We start from the raw sequence: 13,628 nt of genomic DNA, 5'->3' as shown, positions 1-13,628 counted from the left end.
TTAACCTTTGCAATGTGGGGGGTCTGAGACAGCCCAACGGTTAAAAGAAAATGCTTCACTTTGTCTTTGTATGCGGTAAATCTGTCGCAATACGACGGTGGGTCACAATGACTGATGGGTCAGAATGACCCGAAGATAACACAAGGGTTAAAATAATAAGTACACTTTTTTGTACCTAGAATGTACATTCAGGAAATCCAGTTACAAGGTGCGTATTTGAACTCATGATGTTGCAGTTATTTTCTTGTTACGCTTCTGCCTTAGATACTACTCTGTTGGGTACACCCCTAAGATATACATGAAGTTCAAAGTTTTATTTTAATTTTACCTGAGTAAAAATCAAGCCTTTCTTTCAGCTCTTCATTTATGAGGATTTTATTTTTATTTTTTTGCCCTCCGTTCTCGTACCTTTGTGTTCCTCAAATCTCTCTCCAGACTCTCCACCCTACCCAAGGCTTTACTGAATTTAGTCTTCAGACCAGTGGGAGATGCAGGCATTGCATACAGGTGTTCCTAAAAGAAAGAAGGATGAAAATGTTTTGAGTAATGTTTATATCACATCACTCACAATCACAGATGCTTGATGCATAGCTAGTACAAATACTCACATTCACAACATTAGGTAGAGGTTCAGTCTCTTGCAGACAACAGTCCACTGACAGGCTCTCTTCAGCCTTCCTTGAGGCTTGTGTTGTCCTGGTTGCCACTTGCTGAAATGGAAGGAAAAATACTTAACCCTTGTGTTATCTTCGGGTCATTCTGACCCATCAGTCATTGTGACCCACCGTCGTATTGCGACAACTTTATTGCATACAAAAACAAAGTGAAGCATTTTTAACCGTTGGGCTGTCTCAGACCCCCCACATTGCGAAGGTTAAAAGAAAATTATTTTTATTTGTTTTTGTATTGGGTAAAATTAGGTAAACACAACGATGGTTCGTTATGAACCTTAGGGTCATGTGACCCGAAGGCAGCACAAGGGTTAAACAGGTTTAAGTATCTCACAATACATTACGTCTTTGATTCCTAAACATAAAACAAAAAACAAAAAAACATTTTCACTAAAGTGTGACATTGACTTGCTCTCAAATCCGTATAGCCTAGTGATAGATCTACTCTTTGGAAAATGAAGACTGTTGGCTTAGCTCCATCTCTAATCCTGACAATCTGACCTGTCCTGTCAATGTCCTCCTGCTTAAAGTGCTCACTGCAGAGCACGGAGTAGTCACTGGCAGAAAAATGTTCCCTTCTAACAGCAAATTCCCACTGCCTCCTCAACTCCTTCTCTTTGAGAAACCTTCAAAGTGTGAGAAATGTTAGCTAGCCAGCTAACTACAGTCATATTCATAATATCAGTCGCCCAGCTGAAACGCAGGTGTTTTGTTACAATGAGTTTTGGGAAAGATACATGGCAATAAATTGGTATTTCATGGGTCTAGTGTGTTTCAGTTATAATCTGAGCTCTAACTGTCATTTGGCGTGAACCGTTTAATTAGGGTGACCAGACGGGTATCTCCCTTATCACTTCGCAACGAAGTGTCCTCTTTTTCACAAACTCAAATCTGGTCACCCTAGTTAAATTTAAAAAGGAAGACAAACGAACTCAACGGCACAGCAGGGATTCAAGTTTTCCCGTTGCAACCATATATGCTATATAATTAACGACATCCAAGTAAAAGTAGATTGTATATATATCCATCCATCCATCCATCCATCATCTTCCGCTTGTCCGGGGGTCGGGTCGCGGGGGCAGCAACCTAAGCAGGGAGGCCCAGACTTTCCTCTCTCCGGCCACTTCCACCAGCTCTTCCTGGGGGACCCCGAGGCGTTCCCAGGCCAGCCGAGAGACATAGTCCCTCCAGCGTGTCCTGGGTCTTCCCCAGGGCCTCTTCCCAGTGGGACGTGCCCAGAACACCTCACCAGGGAGGCGTCCAGGAGGCATCCTTATCAGATGCCCGAGCCACCTCAACTGGCCCCTCTCGACGCGGAGGAGCAGCGGTTCTACTCTGAGCCCCTCCCGGATGACCGAGCTTCTCACCCTATCTCTAAGGGAGAGCCCGGACACCCTGCGGAGAAAACTCATTTAGGCCGCTTGTATTCGCGATCTCGTTCTTTCGGTCACTACCCACAGTTCGTGACCATAGGTGAGGGTAGGAACGTAGATCGACTGGTAAATAGAGAGCTTCGCCTTTCGACTCAGCTCCTTCTTCACCACAACGGACCGATGCAGAGCCCGCATCACTGCGGACGCCGCACCGATCCGCCTGTCGATCTCGCGCTCCATCCTTCCCTCACTCGTGAACAAGACCCCGAGATACTTGAACTCCTCCGCTTGGGACAAGATCTCCTCCCCGACCCGGAGATTGCACTCCACCTTTTTCCGGTCGATAACCATGGCCTCAGATTTGGAGGTGCTGATTCCCATCCCAGCCGCTTCGCATTCGGTTGCGAACCGCTCCAGTGAGAGCTGGAGGTCACGGCCCGATGAAGCCAACAGGACCACATCATCCGCAAAAAGCAGCGACCCGATCCTGAGGTCCCCAAACCGGACCCCCTCAACGCCCTGGCTGCGCCTAGAAATTCTGTCCATATAAGTTATGAACAGAATCGGTGACAAAGGGCAGCCCTGGCGGAGTCCAACCCTCACCGGGAACAAGTTCGACTTACTACCGGCAATGCGGACCAAACTCTGGCACCGGTCGTACAGGGACCGAACAGCCCCGATCAGGGAGTCTGGTACCCCGTACTCCCGGAGCACCCCCCACATGAGCCCCCGAGGGACACGGTCGAACGCCTTTTCCAAATCCACAAAACATGTGTAGACTGGTTGGGCGAACTCCCATGCACCCTCCAGAACCCTGCCGAGGGTATAGAGCTGGTCCACAGTTCCACGGCCAGGACGAAAACCACATTGCTCCTCCTGAATCCAAGGTTCGACAATCCGACGGACCCTCCTCTCCAGCACCCCTGAATAGACTTTCCCAGGGAGGCTGAGGAGTGTGATCCCCCTAAAGTTGGAGCACACCCTCCGGTCCCCCTTTTTAAAGAGGGGAACCACCACCCCGGTCTGCCAGTCCAGAGGCACTGTCCCTGATGTCCACGCGATGTTGCAGAGTCGTGCCAACCAAGACAGCCCTACAACATCCAGAGCCTTAAGGAACTCCGGGCGGACCTCATCCATCCCAGGGGCCTTGCCACCACGGAGCTTTTCAACCACCTCGGCGACCTCAGCCCCAGAGATAGAAGGGCCCCCCCCAATGTCCCCAGACTCTGCCTCCACGTCGGAACGCGTGTTGGTGGGATTAAGGAGGTCTTCAAAGTATTCCTTCCACCGATCCAGGACGTCCCCCATCGAGGTCAGCAGCGCACCATCCCCACCATATACAGCGTTGACAGTGCACTGCTTCCCCCTCCTGAGTCGCCGGATGGTGGTCCAGAACCTTTTCGAAGCCGTTCGGAAGTCATTCTCCATGGCCTCGCCGAACTCCTCCCACGCCCGGGTTTTTGCCTCCGCGACCGCCAAAGCCGCATTCCGCTTGGCCTGCCGGTACACATCAGCTGCCTCTGGAGTCCTACCAGCCAACAAAGTCCGATAGGCCTCCTTCTTCAGCTTGACGGCTTCCCTCACCTCCGGCGTCCACCACCGAGTCCGAGGGTTACCGCCGCGACATGCACCGACCGCCTTGCGTCCGCAGCTCCGGTCAGCCGCCTCAACAATGGAGGCCCGGAACATTGCCCATTCGGACTCAATGTCCCCGGCCTCCCCTGAGACATGGTCGAAGCTCTTCCGGAGTTGAAGCTCCTTCTGACAGGGGATTCTGCCAGCCGTTCCCAGCAGACCCTCACATTACGTTTGGGCCTGCCAGGCCTGACCGGCGTCTTCCCCCACCATCGTAGCCAACTCACCACCAGGTGGTGATCAGTTGACAGCTCCGCCCCTCTCCTCACCCGAGTGTCCAAGACATTCGGCCTCAGATCCGACGACACGACTACAAAGTCTATCATTGAACTGAGACCTCGGGTGTCCTGGTGCCAAGTGCACATATGAACACCCTTATGCTTGAACATGGTGTTCGTTATGGACAAGCCGTGTCTAGCACAGAAGTCCAACAACAAAACACCGCTCGGGTTCAGATTGGGGGGGCCGTTCCTCCCAATCACGCCCCTCCAGGTCTCACTGTCATTGCCCACATGAGCATTGAAGTCCCCCAGGAGGACGAGGGAATCTCCGGGAGGAGCGCTTTCCAGCACCCCTCCCAGAGACTCCAAAAAGGGTGGGTACTCTGCACTGCCATTTGGTGCATAAGCACAAACAACAGTGAGGACCCGTCCCCCCACCCGAAGGCGGAGGGAGGCTACCCTCTCGTCCACCGGGGTGAACCCCAACGTACAGGCGCCGAACCGAGGGGAAACAAGTATTCCCACCCCAGCTCGACGCCTCTCACCGAGGGCAACTCCAGAGTGGAAGAGAGTCCAGCCCCTCTCAAGGAGACTGGTTCCGGAGCCGATGCTGTGCGTCGAGGCGAGGCCGACTATATCTAGCCGGAACTTCTCTACCTCGCGCACCAGCTCCGGCTCCTTTCCCGCCAGCGAGGTGACGTTCCACGTCCCTAGAGCTAGCTTCTGCAGCCGAGGATCGGACCGCCAAGGCCCCCGCCTTCGGCCGCCGCCCGTCTCGCACTGCACCCGACCCCCATGACCCCTCCTGCGGATGGTGAGCCCACTGGAAGGGGGTCCCACGTTGTCTCTTCGGGCTGTGCCCGACCGGGCCCCATGGGAAAAGGCCCGGCCACCAGGCGCTCGCCATCGAGCCCCACCCCCGGGCCTGGCTCCAGGGGGGGGCCCCGGTGACCCGCTTCCGGGCAGGGGCAACTGAGAACCATTGTTATTTTTCTTCATGGTAGTTTTTGAGCCACGCTTTGTCTGATCCTTCGCCTGGAACCTGTCTGCCTTGGGTGACCCTACCAGGGGCATAAAGCCCCCGACAACATAGCTTCCAGGATCATTAGGACACGCAAACCCCTCCACCGCGGTAAGGTGGTGACTCAGGGAGGGGTTGTATATATATATAGTCTATATTTTTTGTTAGGCCAATATTCTCTTCTTTTGACAAATGTTGAATAACGTAACGTTAGGCTTGGCTCCCCATGTCCATTTCACGTTAGCTATTAGCTAATAGTCTGACTCTGGTAGCCAACTAACTGTTAGTTAGCTCTCAACATAGATCATGTTATAATGGCAAAATACAACCAGAAACAATTGTTCAGACTTACTTGTGAAAGGTTATTCCACAAATTGTTGTTGTAATTGTTCTGCAGTTTGTACAGCCCCAAGCTGCACAACACTGAGGCATCTTGACTTCATGACTTTATGAATGTAGCTTTATGAATGTAGCTACAATACCGTTACTGAGTAACGGTATTGTGAGTGAGTTGAGTTCGTTTGTCTTTCTTTCTTTTTAAATTACCGGTCACGCGAAATGTCCATTACAGTTCAGATTCATAAAATGACATGAGAACACATCAAGAAGTGCACGAACCATAACTGAAACACTGTAGAACCATGAAATACCAACTTATTGCCATGTATCTTTTCCCGAAACTCCCATCCAGACACATTGTAACAAAAAAATGATTACCTCCCCAAGATGGCGGCGAGTTGACACGCGAGCCAAGGGCCAATGGGGCGTCTATGTATATATGTTTATGATTACACTCCCTTGCTGAAAATTGGTCCCACTCTGGCCCTGACTGGGCTTATTCCTGTTGTGAATTAAAAACGCTTGTAGTGTGTAAGGGCATGATTAAACATTAACTATCGTAGTTTAAAAGTATTTTTGTGTTCATTTTGTTAAAGCCATTCACATATAGGGATTCCCACGTACTGTTTACCCATGCCACCCTGCCAAGACCTCTTGCCACCCCATGTAAAATGTTCCGCCACAGCCTGTCTGGCCCCTTAAATGGTGGAATAATCTCCCCATCTCCATCAGAGACACTGACTGTTTCCCCACCTTCAAGAAAAGGCTAAAGACGCACTTGTTCCGGGAGTCAAGGGCGTAGGTTTGCATAGGGACCATAGGGACTAGTCACGACCAAAGTTTGGGAAAGACACAATCGTCCCCACCAGTTCAATTCCCGGCTATGCCAAATGACGTTGTGTCCTTGGGCAAGGCACTTCACCCTACTTGCCTCGGGTGGAATGTCCCTGTACCTACTGTAAGTCACTCTGGATAAGAGCGTCTGCTAAATGACTAAATGTAAATGACACGCCATCGTGTAAATAAGATAAATAACATAAAGCCATTTAGTTTGTTTAATAAAAGAGCAAGCTATAGACCTGTTTTATAGGAAAGGTAACCTTAAATGACTTATTTTGTGATCGGGCGCTTTTATTATTATTTTTTAATTCTATATATTTATTTTTTATTATTATTAACTTGACCTTCCAGGGTGGGCGGGGGGTGCCATTGGGGGGGCGGGGGGCCCCCTAATATAATGGTAGGGGAAACACTGAGGTTTGTGATGAATCAGCATCAGGGGTTCAGGTGAGAAGTTGAATTGTCCATTTTGGTAAAGATTGCATTAAATTGCAGTTTTTAAAGATCCTGTAAAGTAAATTCCATGTTTTGCTTCTAAGTACATTATATACGTGTGAAATGAGTTCCTGAAAGCATGTGCAAAGCGCTAAAACTTTGTCACACTGAAATGTGGAGTTAAACCGAAGAACAGTTTCTCTTCCGTTTTTCAGATCAGGTTTTAATGGGCGGAGCCAAAAAATGCCCTATCTACGTCATTTCGCCCTATCTACGTCAGATCACTGAATGGCTCCTCCTGCTGTACTGTTATTGTAGCCTACATCAGCTAGCTAGCTAGCTAGCTAGCTAGGGATGTCTAGCTGGGATGTCTCCCACCACCCGCAACTGCATCTTCCCTGGATGCAAGAACTACAGCTGCGCTGCAACGCCATTTAAGTTCCCTATTGATAATGAAAGGAAAAATAGGTGGATAGATTTTGTGAAGAGCCACGCTCATGGAAAGCTTCGGATAAACTCCAACAGCCGCCTCTGCACTGACCATTTCACGGCGGACAGTTTTAACATGGACCAGAGACAGACGGGGTTCACCAACACGGCTTCTCTTGCAGCGTGGAGCCGTACCGAGCATCGCCCACCGCCGCCAGCAGTTCATCACTCAGTTCTGTGTGCTTGTTATAATTATACTAGATAACTTTTCCAGAGGTATCTCTGCTATGAGTTAGTGCAAACCGCTAAATTGATATTAGGCTACTCGTGTAGAATGATGGTATTTTGGTGAAATGGTAGCTAATGTGTTAGAAGTAGCCCAGTTGGAGAGCTCACTGTCTGCTGTCTCTGGTGTCCATTTTTACTGTTACAGCTCAGGGGAACATTTCATTTATATGCATCTGTATGTTTCACTCATTGAACAAATAAATACTAATTCTATACGTTTTTGTTTCGGCTTGACATAGTCCATTATCTGGGTCGGAGGTAGGCACTAGGCAGCGAGGGGCGGAGCTTCAGCTCCTTCAGGCGACACGCCCCCCCCAGTCTCAAGCAGAGAAGACTGATGATTTATTCACGATTTCAAAGCCTAATTTAACATTTACATTACATTTATTCATTTATCAGATGCTTTTATCCAAAGCGACTTCCAAGAGAGAGATTTACAAAGTGCATAGGTCACTGATCATAACAACAAGATAGCCACAAAACATTGCAAGTAGCCAAAACATGCAGCACACATTGTGAACAACCAAAGTAAATGCCAAAGGGAAGAACCATAAGAGCATGTAGTTAAACAAGTTACAATTAAACAACATGAACCGCTATACTGCTATTCTGCCAAGATTTCCGGGGTTCTCTAACTAGAGAAGTACTTCTAAACATCAGGACTACAACTCCTGTGGATTTATTTCCCACTTTTCTGCTTCCAGCGGCAGAATTAGTGGGAATTATAGTCAAAGCCGCCCTCGGCTTTGTCCTAGCAGCGAAGCGCCGTAGGAGAGGCAAGCGAGCCGGTGCTCTGGTGCGACTCCGTCGGCGTGGGGCACGCACAGCGTTACCGGGGATATTTCTCTCCAACTTGCGTTCACTGAGCAACAAACTGGATGAACTTCAGCTACTGGTGTGGAAAAACAGTGACTTTCATTCATCTTCCGTTTTGTGCTTTACGGAGACATGGCTGAGTGAACTGATCCCAGACTCTGCGCTACAGCTAGCAGGTTTCAAACTGCTGAGAGCGGATCGTGACCCTGTGCTCTCTGGCAAAACAAAAGGCGGTGGTATTTGTTTTTACATTAACAGTGGCTGGTATGAAGATGTGACAGTGATTCTGCAGCACTGTTCTCCTGATCTGTATTCATTTTTTATTAACTGTAGATCTTTTTACTCGCCACGAGAGTTTGCATCATTCATTCTGGTCGGCGTCTACATGCCTCCGCAGGCTAGCGTCAACGAGGCTCAACGTGTGCTCGCCAGCCAGATACTGAGTGTGGAGCATGAAAATCCGGATTCCTTGGTTATTGTGCTAGGTGACTTTAACAAAGGCAATCTCACTCAAGAACTCCCAAAATATAGACAATTCATCAAATGCCCTACCAGAGAAGGAAACACCTTGGATCACTGCTACTCTACAATCAGCAAAGCATACCATGCGGTCCCCCGAGCAGCACTGGGTCACTCTGACCACGCCATGGTCCACCTGATTCCTGCATACAGGCAGAAGCTAAAGCGCTGTAAGCCTGCTGTGAGTACATCAAAACAGTGGACCAGTGAAGCTATGGAGGATCTGCGGGCGTGCTTGGACTGCACAGACTGGGACATGTTCACGACTGCTACCAATAGTCTGGATGAGCTCACAGAGGCTGTGACATCATACATCAGCTTCTGTGAGGACTGCTGTATACCAACACGCACCAGGGTAAGCTACAATAACGACAAACCCTGGTTTAAAGCTAAACTCAGAAGGTTGAGGTCAGAGAAAGAGGCCGCGTTTAGGAGTGGGGACAAAGACAGTTTCAAGGAGTCAAAGAACAGGTTTAGCAAGGCGGTGAGGGAGGCTAAACGACTGTACTCAGAGAGACTAAAACACCAATTCTCTGCAAACGACTCTGCTTCTGTCTGGAGAGGGCTTAGGCAGATTACCAACTACAAGCCCAGAGCCCCCCACTCCACTAACGACTCCCGCCTGGCCAACGACCTGAATGAGTTCTACTGCAGATTTGAAAGACAATTGGACAGTCCTGAACTACCCCTTCCCACCCAGGAGGCCTCCCACCTCCCCCCTCTACAGTGACGACTCTCTCCATTCAGGAGGGTGAAGTTAACAGACTTTTCAAGAGGCAGAATCCCCGCAAAGCAGCTGGGCCGGACTCTGTCTCTCCAGCCACCATCAAGCACTGCGCTGACCAGCTGTCTCCGGTGTTTACCTACATCTTTAACACCTCCCTTGAGACATGCCATGTGCCAGCCTGTCTCAAGTCCTCCACCATCATCCCTGTGCCCAAAAAGCCAAGGCCAACAGGACATAATGACTACAGACCCGTCGCCCTGACCTCTGTGGTAATGAAGTCTTTCGAGCGCCTGGTACTGGCACACCTTAAATCCATCACTGACCCTCTACTGGACCCCCTGCAGTTTGCCTACAGAGCCAACAGGTCTGTGGACGATGCAGTTAACATGGCCCTCCACTTCACCCTACAGCACCTGGACTCCCCAGCATCCTATGCCAGGATCCTGTTTGTGGACTTCAGCTCTGCCTTCAATACCATCATCCCCGCCCTGCTTCAGGACAAGCTCTCCCAGCTGAACGTGCCTGATTCCACCTGCAGGTGGATCACAGACTTCCTGTCTGACAGGAAGCAGTGCGTTAAGCTGGGAACACAAGTCTCCGACTCCCGGTCCATCAGCACCGGATCACCTTAGGGCTGCGTCCTTTCTCCTCTGCTCTTCTCCCTGTACACCAACAGTTGCACCTCCAGTCATCCGTCCGTCAAACTCCTGAAGTTTGCGGACGACACCACCCTTATTGGGCTCATCTCTGGTGGAGACAAGTCTGATTATAGGTGGGAAGCGGCCAACCTGGTGACCTGGTGCAGCCATAACAACTTAGAGCTCAATGCTCTTAAGACAGTGGAGATGGTTGTGGACTTCAGGAGGAACACAGCCCCACTCACCCCCATCACCCTGTGTGACTCCCCAGTCAACACTGTGGAGTCCTTCCGCTTCCTGGGCACTATCCTCTCCCAGGACCTCAAGTGGGAACTGAACATCAGCTCCCTCATCAAGAAAGCACAACAGAGGATGTTCTTCCTTCGGCAGCTGAAGAAGTTCAACCTGCCAAAGACAATGATGGTGCACTTCTACTCAGCCATCATTGAGTCCATCCTCACCTCCTCCATCACCGTCTGGTACGCTGCTGCCACTGCCAAGGACAAGAGCAGACTGCAGCGTATCATCCGCACTGCTGAAAAGGTGATTGGCTGCAATCTGCCTACCCTCGAGGACCTGCACACCTCAAGGACCCTGAGGCAAGCGAGGAAGATTGTGGCCGACTCCTCCCACCCTGGACACTCCCTGTTTCAGTCACTCCCCTCCGGCAGAAGGCTGCGGTCCATCAGGACCAATACCTCACGCCACAAAAACAGTTTCTTCCCTTCCGCTGTTGGCCTCTTCAACAAGGCCAAGGGACCACACTGACTCTAATGACTTCTTGCTTAAAACACACTGCTTTTTGCACTGCATTACAAAATGGTATCTTGTACATTTGTATTTTTTGTAATATTTGTATTTTTGTATTTTTATATAGTAATTTACGGCAACTTATATTTTATTTTATTGTATATTTAATTCTATTCTAATCCCACTTAGTACTGCTAGTTTATGTATCCTTAATATAGATAGTCCACATATTAAAATTTTAGGTATATGTTTATTGTATGCACCTTCCTGCCAAAGCAAATTCCTTGTCTGTGCAAACTTTCATGGCGAATAAATCCCATTCTTATTCTGATACGTGCAAGTGTACCTGTGGAAAAAACAAGCAACAATAATAAAAACAATATATCACAGCGAGTACAAAAAATTTAAATCAGTTACCACTAACCACAAGAGCAACAAGTCTCTGAGCAAGAGTCATTGTGATCCTTGAGGAAACTAACATCGGGTCAAGCGAACCATTCCTAAGTACCGTTGTACTCCCGGAACAAGTGCGTCTTGAGCCTTTTCTTGAAGGTGGAGAGACATAACATACTTGTCTGTGTTATTTTTTCATTCGAATTTGGATGGGTAGTTAATAACACATTATTCTGTGATGTGGCGAACTTAAAACTCGATTCCAGGTCCACTTTACAGGATCTTTAAGGGATGTTTAGACAATGTTACCCATGAATGTTATCATTCACACTTATACTTGTAGATAGTAAAACAGTGCTATAAATTGGTATGCCCAAATGTATGCATCATATATGATTTCATTGCTCAGAAGTCCAGTACAGATGATGTATGCCTAGTACAGCTCCATAAAACCTGAACCTATTACCGTATTTCTTCGAATAAACGCCGCCCTCGAATAAATGCCGCCCTCGAATAAACACCGCACCAAAAATGAACGTTGTGTAATAAACGCCGCCCTCGAATACACACCGCACCAAAAACATCTGAAAACGGTTATTTAATTGGTTAAATTCAACCCCAGTATTTATTACACATGTACATAACTTTCTGTTTGAAAGCTAACGTGTATGAACATTTAGGCATGCTGCTTCATATTTCTACACAATGTAGAACACCTGTATTTGAGACAGTTGTACTACCAACGCACACCTTGATAGCCAATGAGAAAGGGAGTTGCCACACTGATAGACAAACAAAGAATAGACAAGGAGGTCAGCGGTAGTAAATGAAACCCGCGTTTTTAGCAGCATGATTCATTTGTCACAATGCCAGCAACAAAGTTGTCTATGGCTGCACTGCAGCTACAATTCACAAGATCACCCTTACTAATTAAACGCCGCCCTCGAATGAACGCCGCACCAAGTATGAATGTTATTTAATAAACGCCGCAGCGTTTATTTGAAGAAATACGGTACCTACATATAAAAAAAAAAAAACATCTGAACAAACTGACACTCAAGTGTCCCTACCAAAGGTGAGACCAAACCTACGCCCTTGCCGGGAGTACAACGGTACTTAAAATTTATTGGATCCGATGTTAGGTTATTTCCTCCAGGAACACAATGACACTTATTGAGGGACTTGTTGCACTTGTTGGTTAGTTTTTAACTGATTTAACCCTTGTGCTGCCTTCGGGTCACATGACCCAAAGGTTCATAACGAACCATCGTTGTGTTTACCCAATACAAAAACAAATAAAAATAATTTTCTTTTAACCTTCGCAATGTGGGGGGTCTGACGCATGCTTACAAAAATACAAAATTGCTTTACTTTGTTTTTGTATGCGGTAAAGTTGTCGCAATACGACGGTGGGTCACAACGACTGAGGGTCAGAATGACCCGAAGATAACACAAGGGTTAACTACTCGTACTCGCTGTAAATTAAATTATTGGGTGTGCTTTGCCTTCGGCAAGGGCACAACCTTTGTTCTTTCACATATATCATATTATTATTATTATTGGGTGTGCTTTGCCTTCGGCAAGGGCACAACCTTTGTTCTCTCTCATATATATTATTGGTGGCCAAGTCGCGAAGCGGCGAAGCCACTTAAGTGTTTCTACCTTTTCTTATTATTGGTGGCCAAGCCGCGAAGCGGCGAAGCCACTTAAGTGTTTCTACCTTTTCTTATTGGGTGTGCTCACGCCTTCGGCGAGAACAACCATTGTTCTCTCACATATATATTTATTGTGAGCATGCTGTTAAGCATTATTGTTTAACTTACTATTGTTTTCCTGTTTCTCTTTATTATTGTTGGAATGCTGCTTCAGCATTCCAAGTATTGTTCTTTGAATCTTTATTCAACTTATTTTTATCGTTGGAATGCTGCTTCAGCATTCCAAGTATTATTCTTTGAATCTTTATTGTTGGAATGCTGCTTCAACTTATAGTTTTTATTATTATTATTTATTTTCTATTTACATTTACATTTAGTCATTTAGCAGACGCTCTTATCCAGAGCGACTTACAGTAAGTACAGGGACATTCCCCCCGAGGCAAGTAGGGTGAAGTGCCTTGCCCAAGGACACAACATCATTCGGTTGGCATAGCCGGGAATCGAACTAGCAACCTTCTGATTACTAGCCCGATTCCCTAACCACTCAGCCATTTCTTCCGTGGCACGTTTCAGCACCTTCAAATCTTCAGCTATTAAAACCGTTCAGCTATCAAAAAATTCAGCAGTTTCAGGCCATGGGTGCTATGACTTTTCAGCTTTGTACCTCTTATGCTTGAATTAATATAAATCAATATTCATAATATTTTTTACATGGGTTTCCAATGGAGTTTTCTTTCAAATCCTCTCAAACTTCTTTAAACTTCTTCAACTTCCAAATCCTTCTTCTTCCTCAATCTTTCAGCTAGAGCCACCATTTAAACTTTAAAATGTTGACAAAACCCTAAACTATTTTTAAATAATTCAGCTTTTTGATATAT

The 13,628-nt window shown here is 47.4% G+C and overlaps 1 protein-coding gene across 1 annotated transcript; it reads right to left on the bottom strand.

The window, feature by feature from the left end:
• Positions 1–381: 381 nt before the first annotated feature.
• LOC134039812 (THAP domain-containing protein 6-like) lies at positions 382–5,353 on the bottom strand. The gene is made up of 4 exons (XM_062485906.1): positions 5,274–5,353; positions 1,117–1,297; positions 615–710; positions 382–513 (listed from the first exon to the last, which is right to left on the bottom strand). The coding sequence occupies exons 1-4, from the start codon at positions 5,351–5,353 to the stop codon at positions 382–384; spliced, it is 489 nt and encodes a 162-aa protein (XP_062341890.1).
• Positions 5,354–13,628: the final 8,275 nt, after the last annotated feature.

The sequence above is a fragment of the Osmerus eperlanus genome, chromosome 19 (genome assembly GCF_963692335.1).
Source record: "Osmerus eperlanus chromosome 19, fOsmEpe2.1, whole genome shotgun sequence".
Taxonomy (NCBI): Eukaryota; Metazoa; Chordata; class Actinopteri; order Osmeriformes; family Osmeridae; genus Osmerus; species Osmerus eperlanus.
This window is presented reverse-complemented; position numbering and strand designations above follow the sequence as displayed.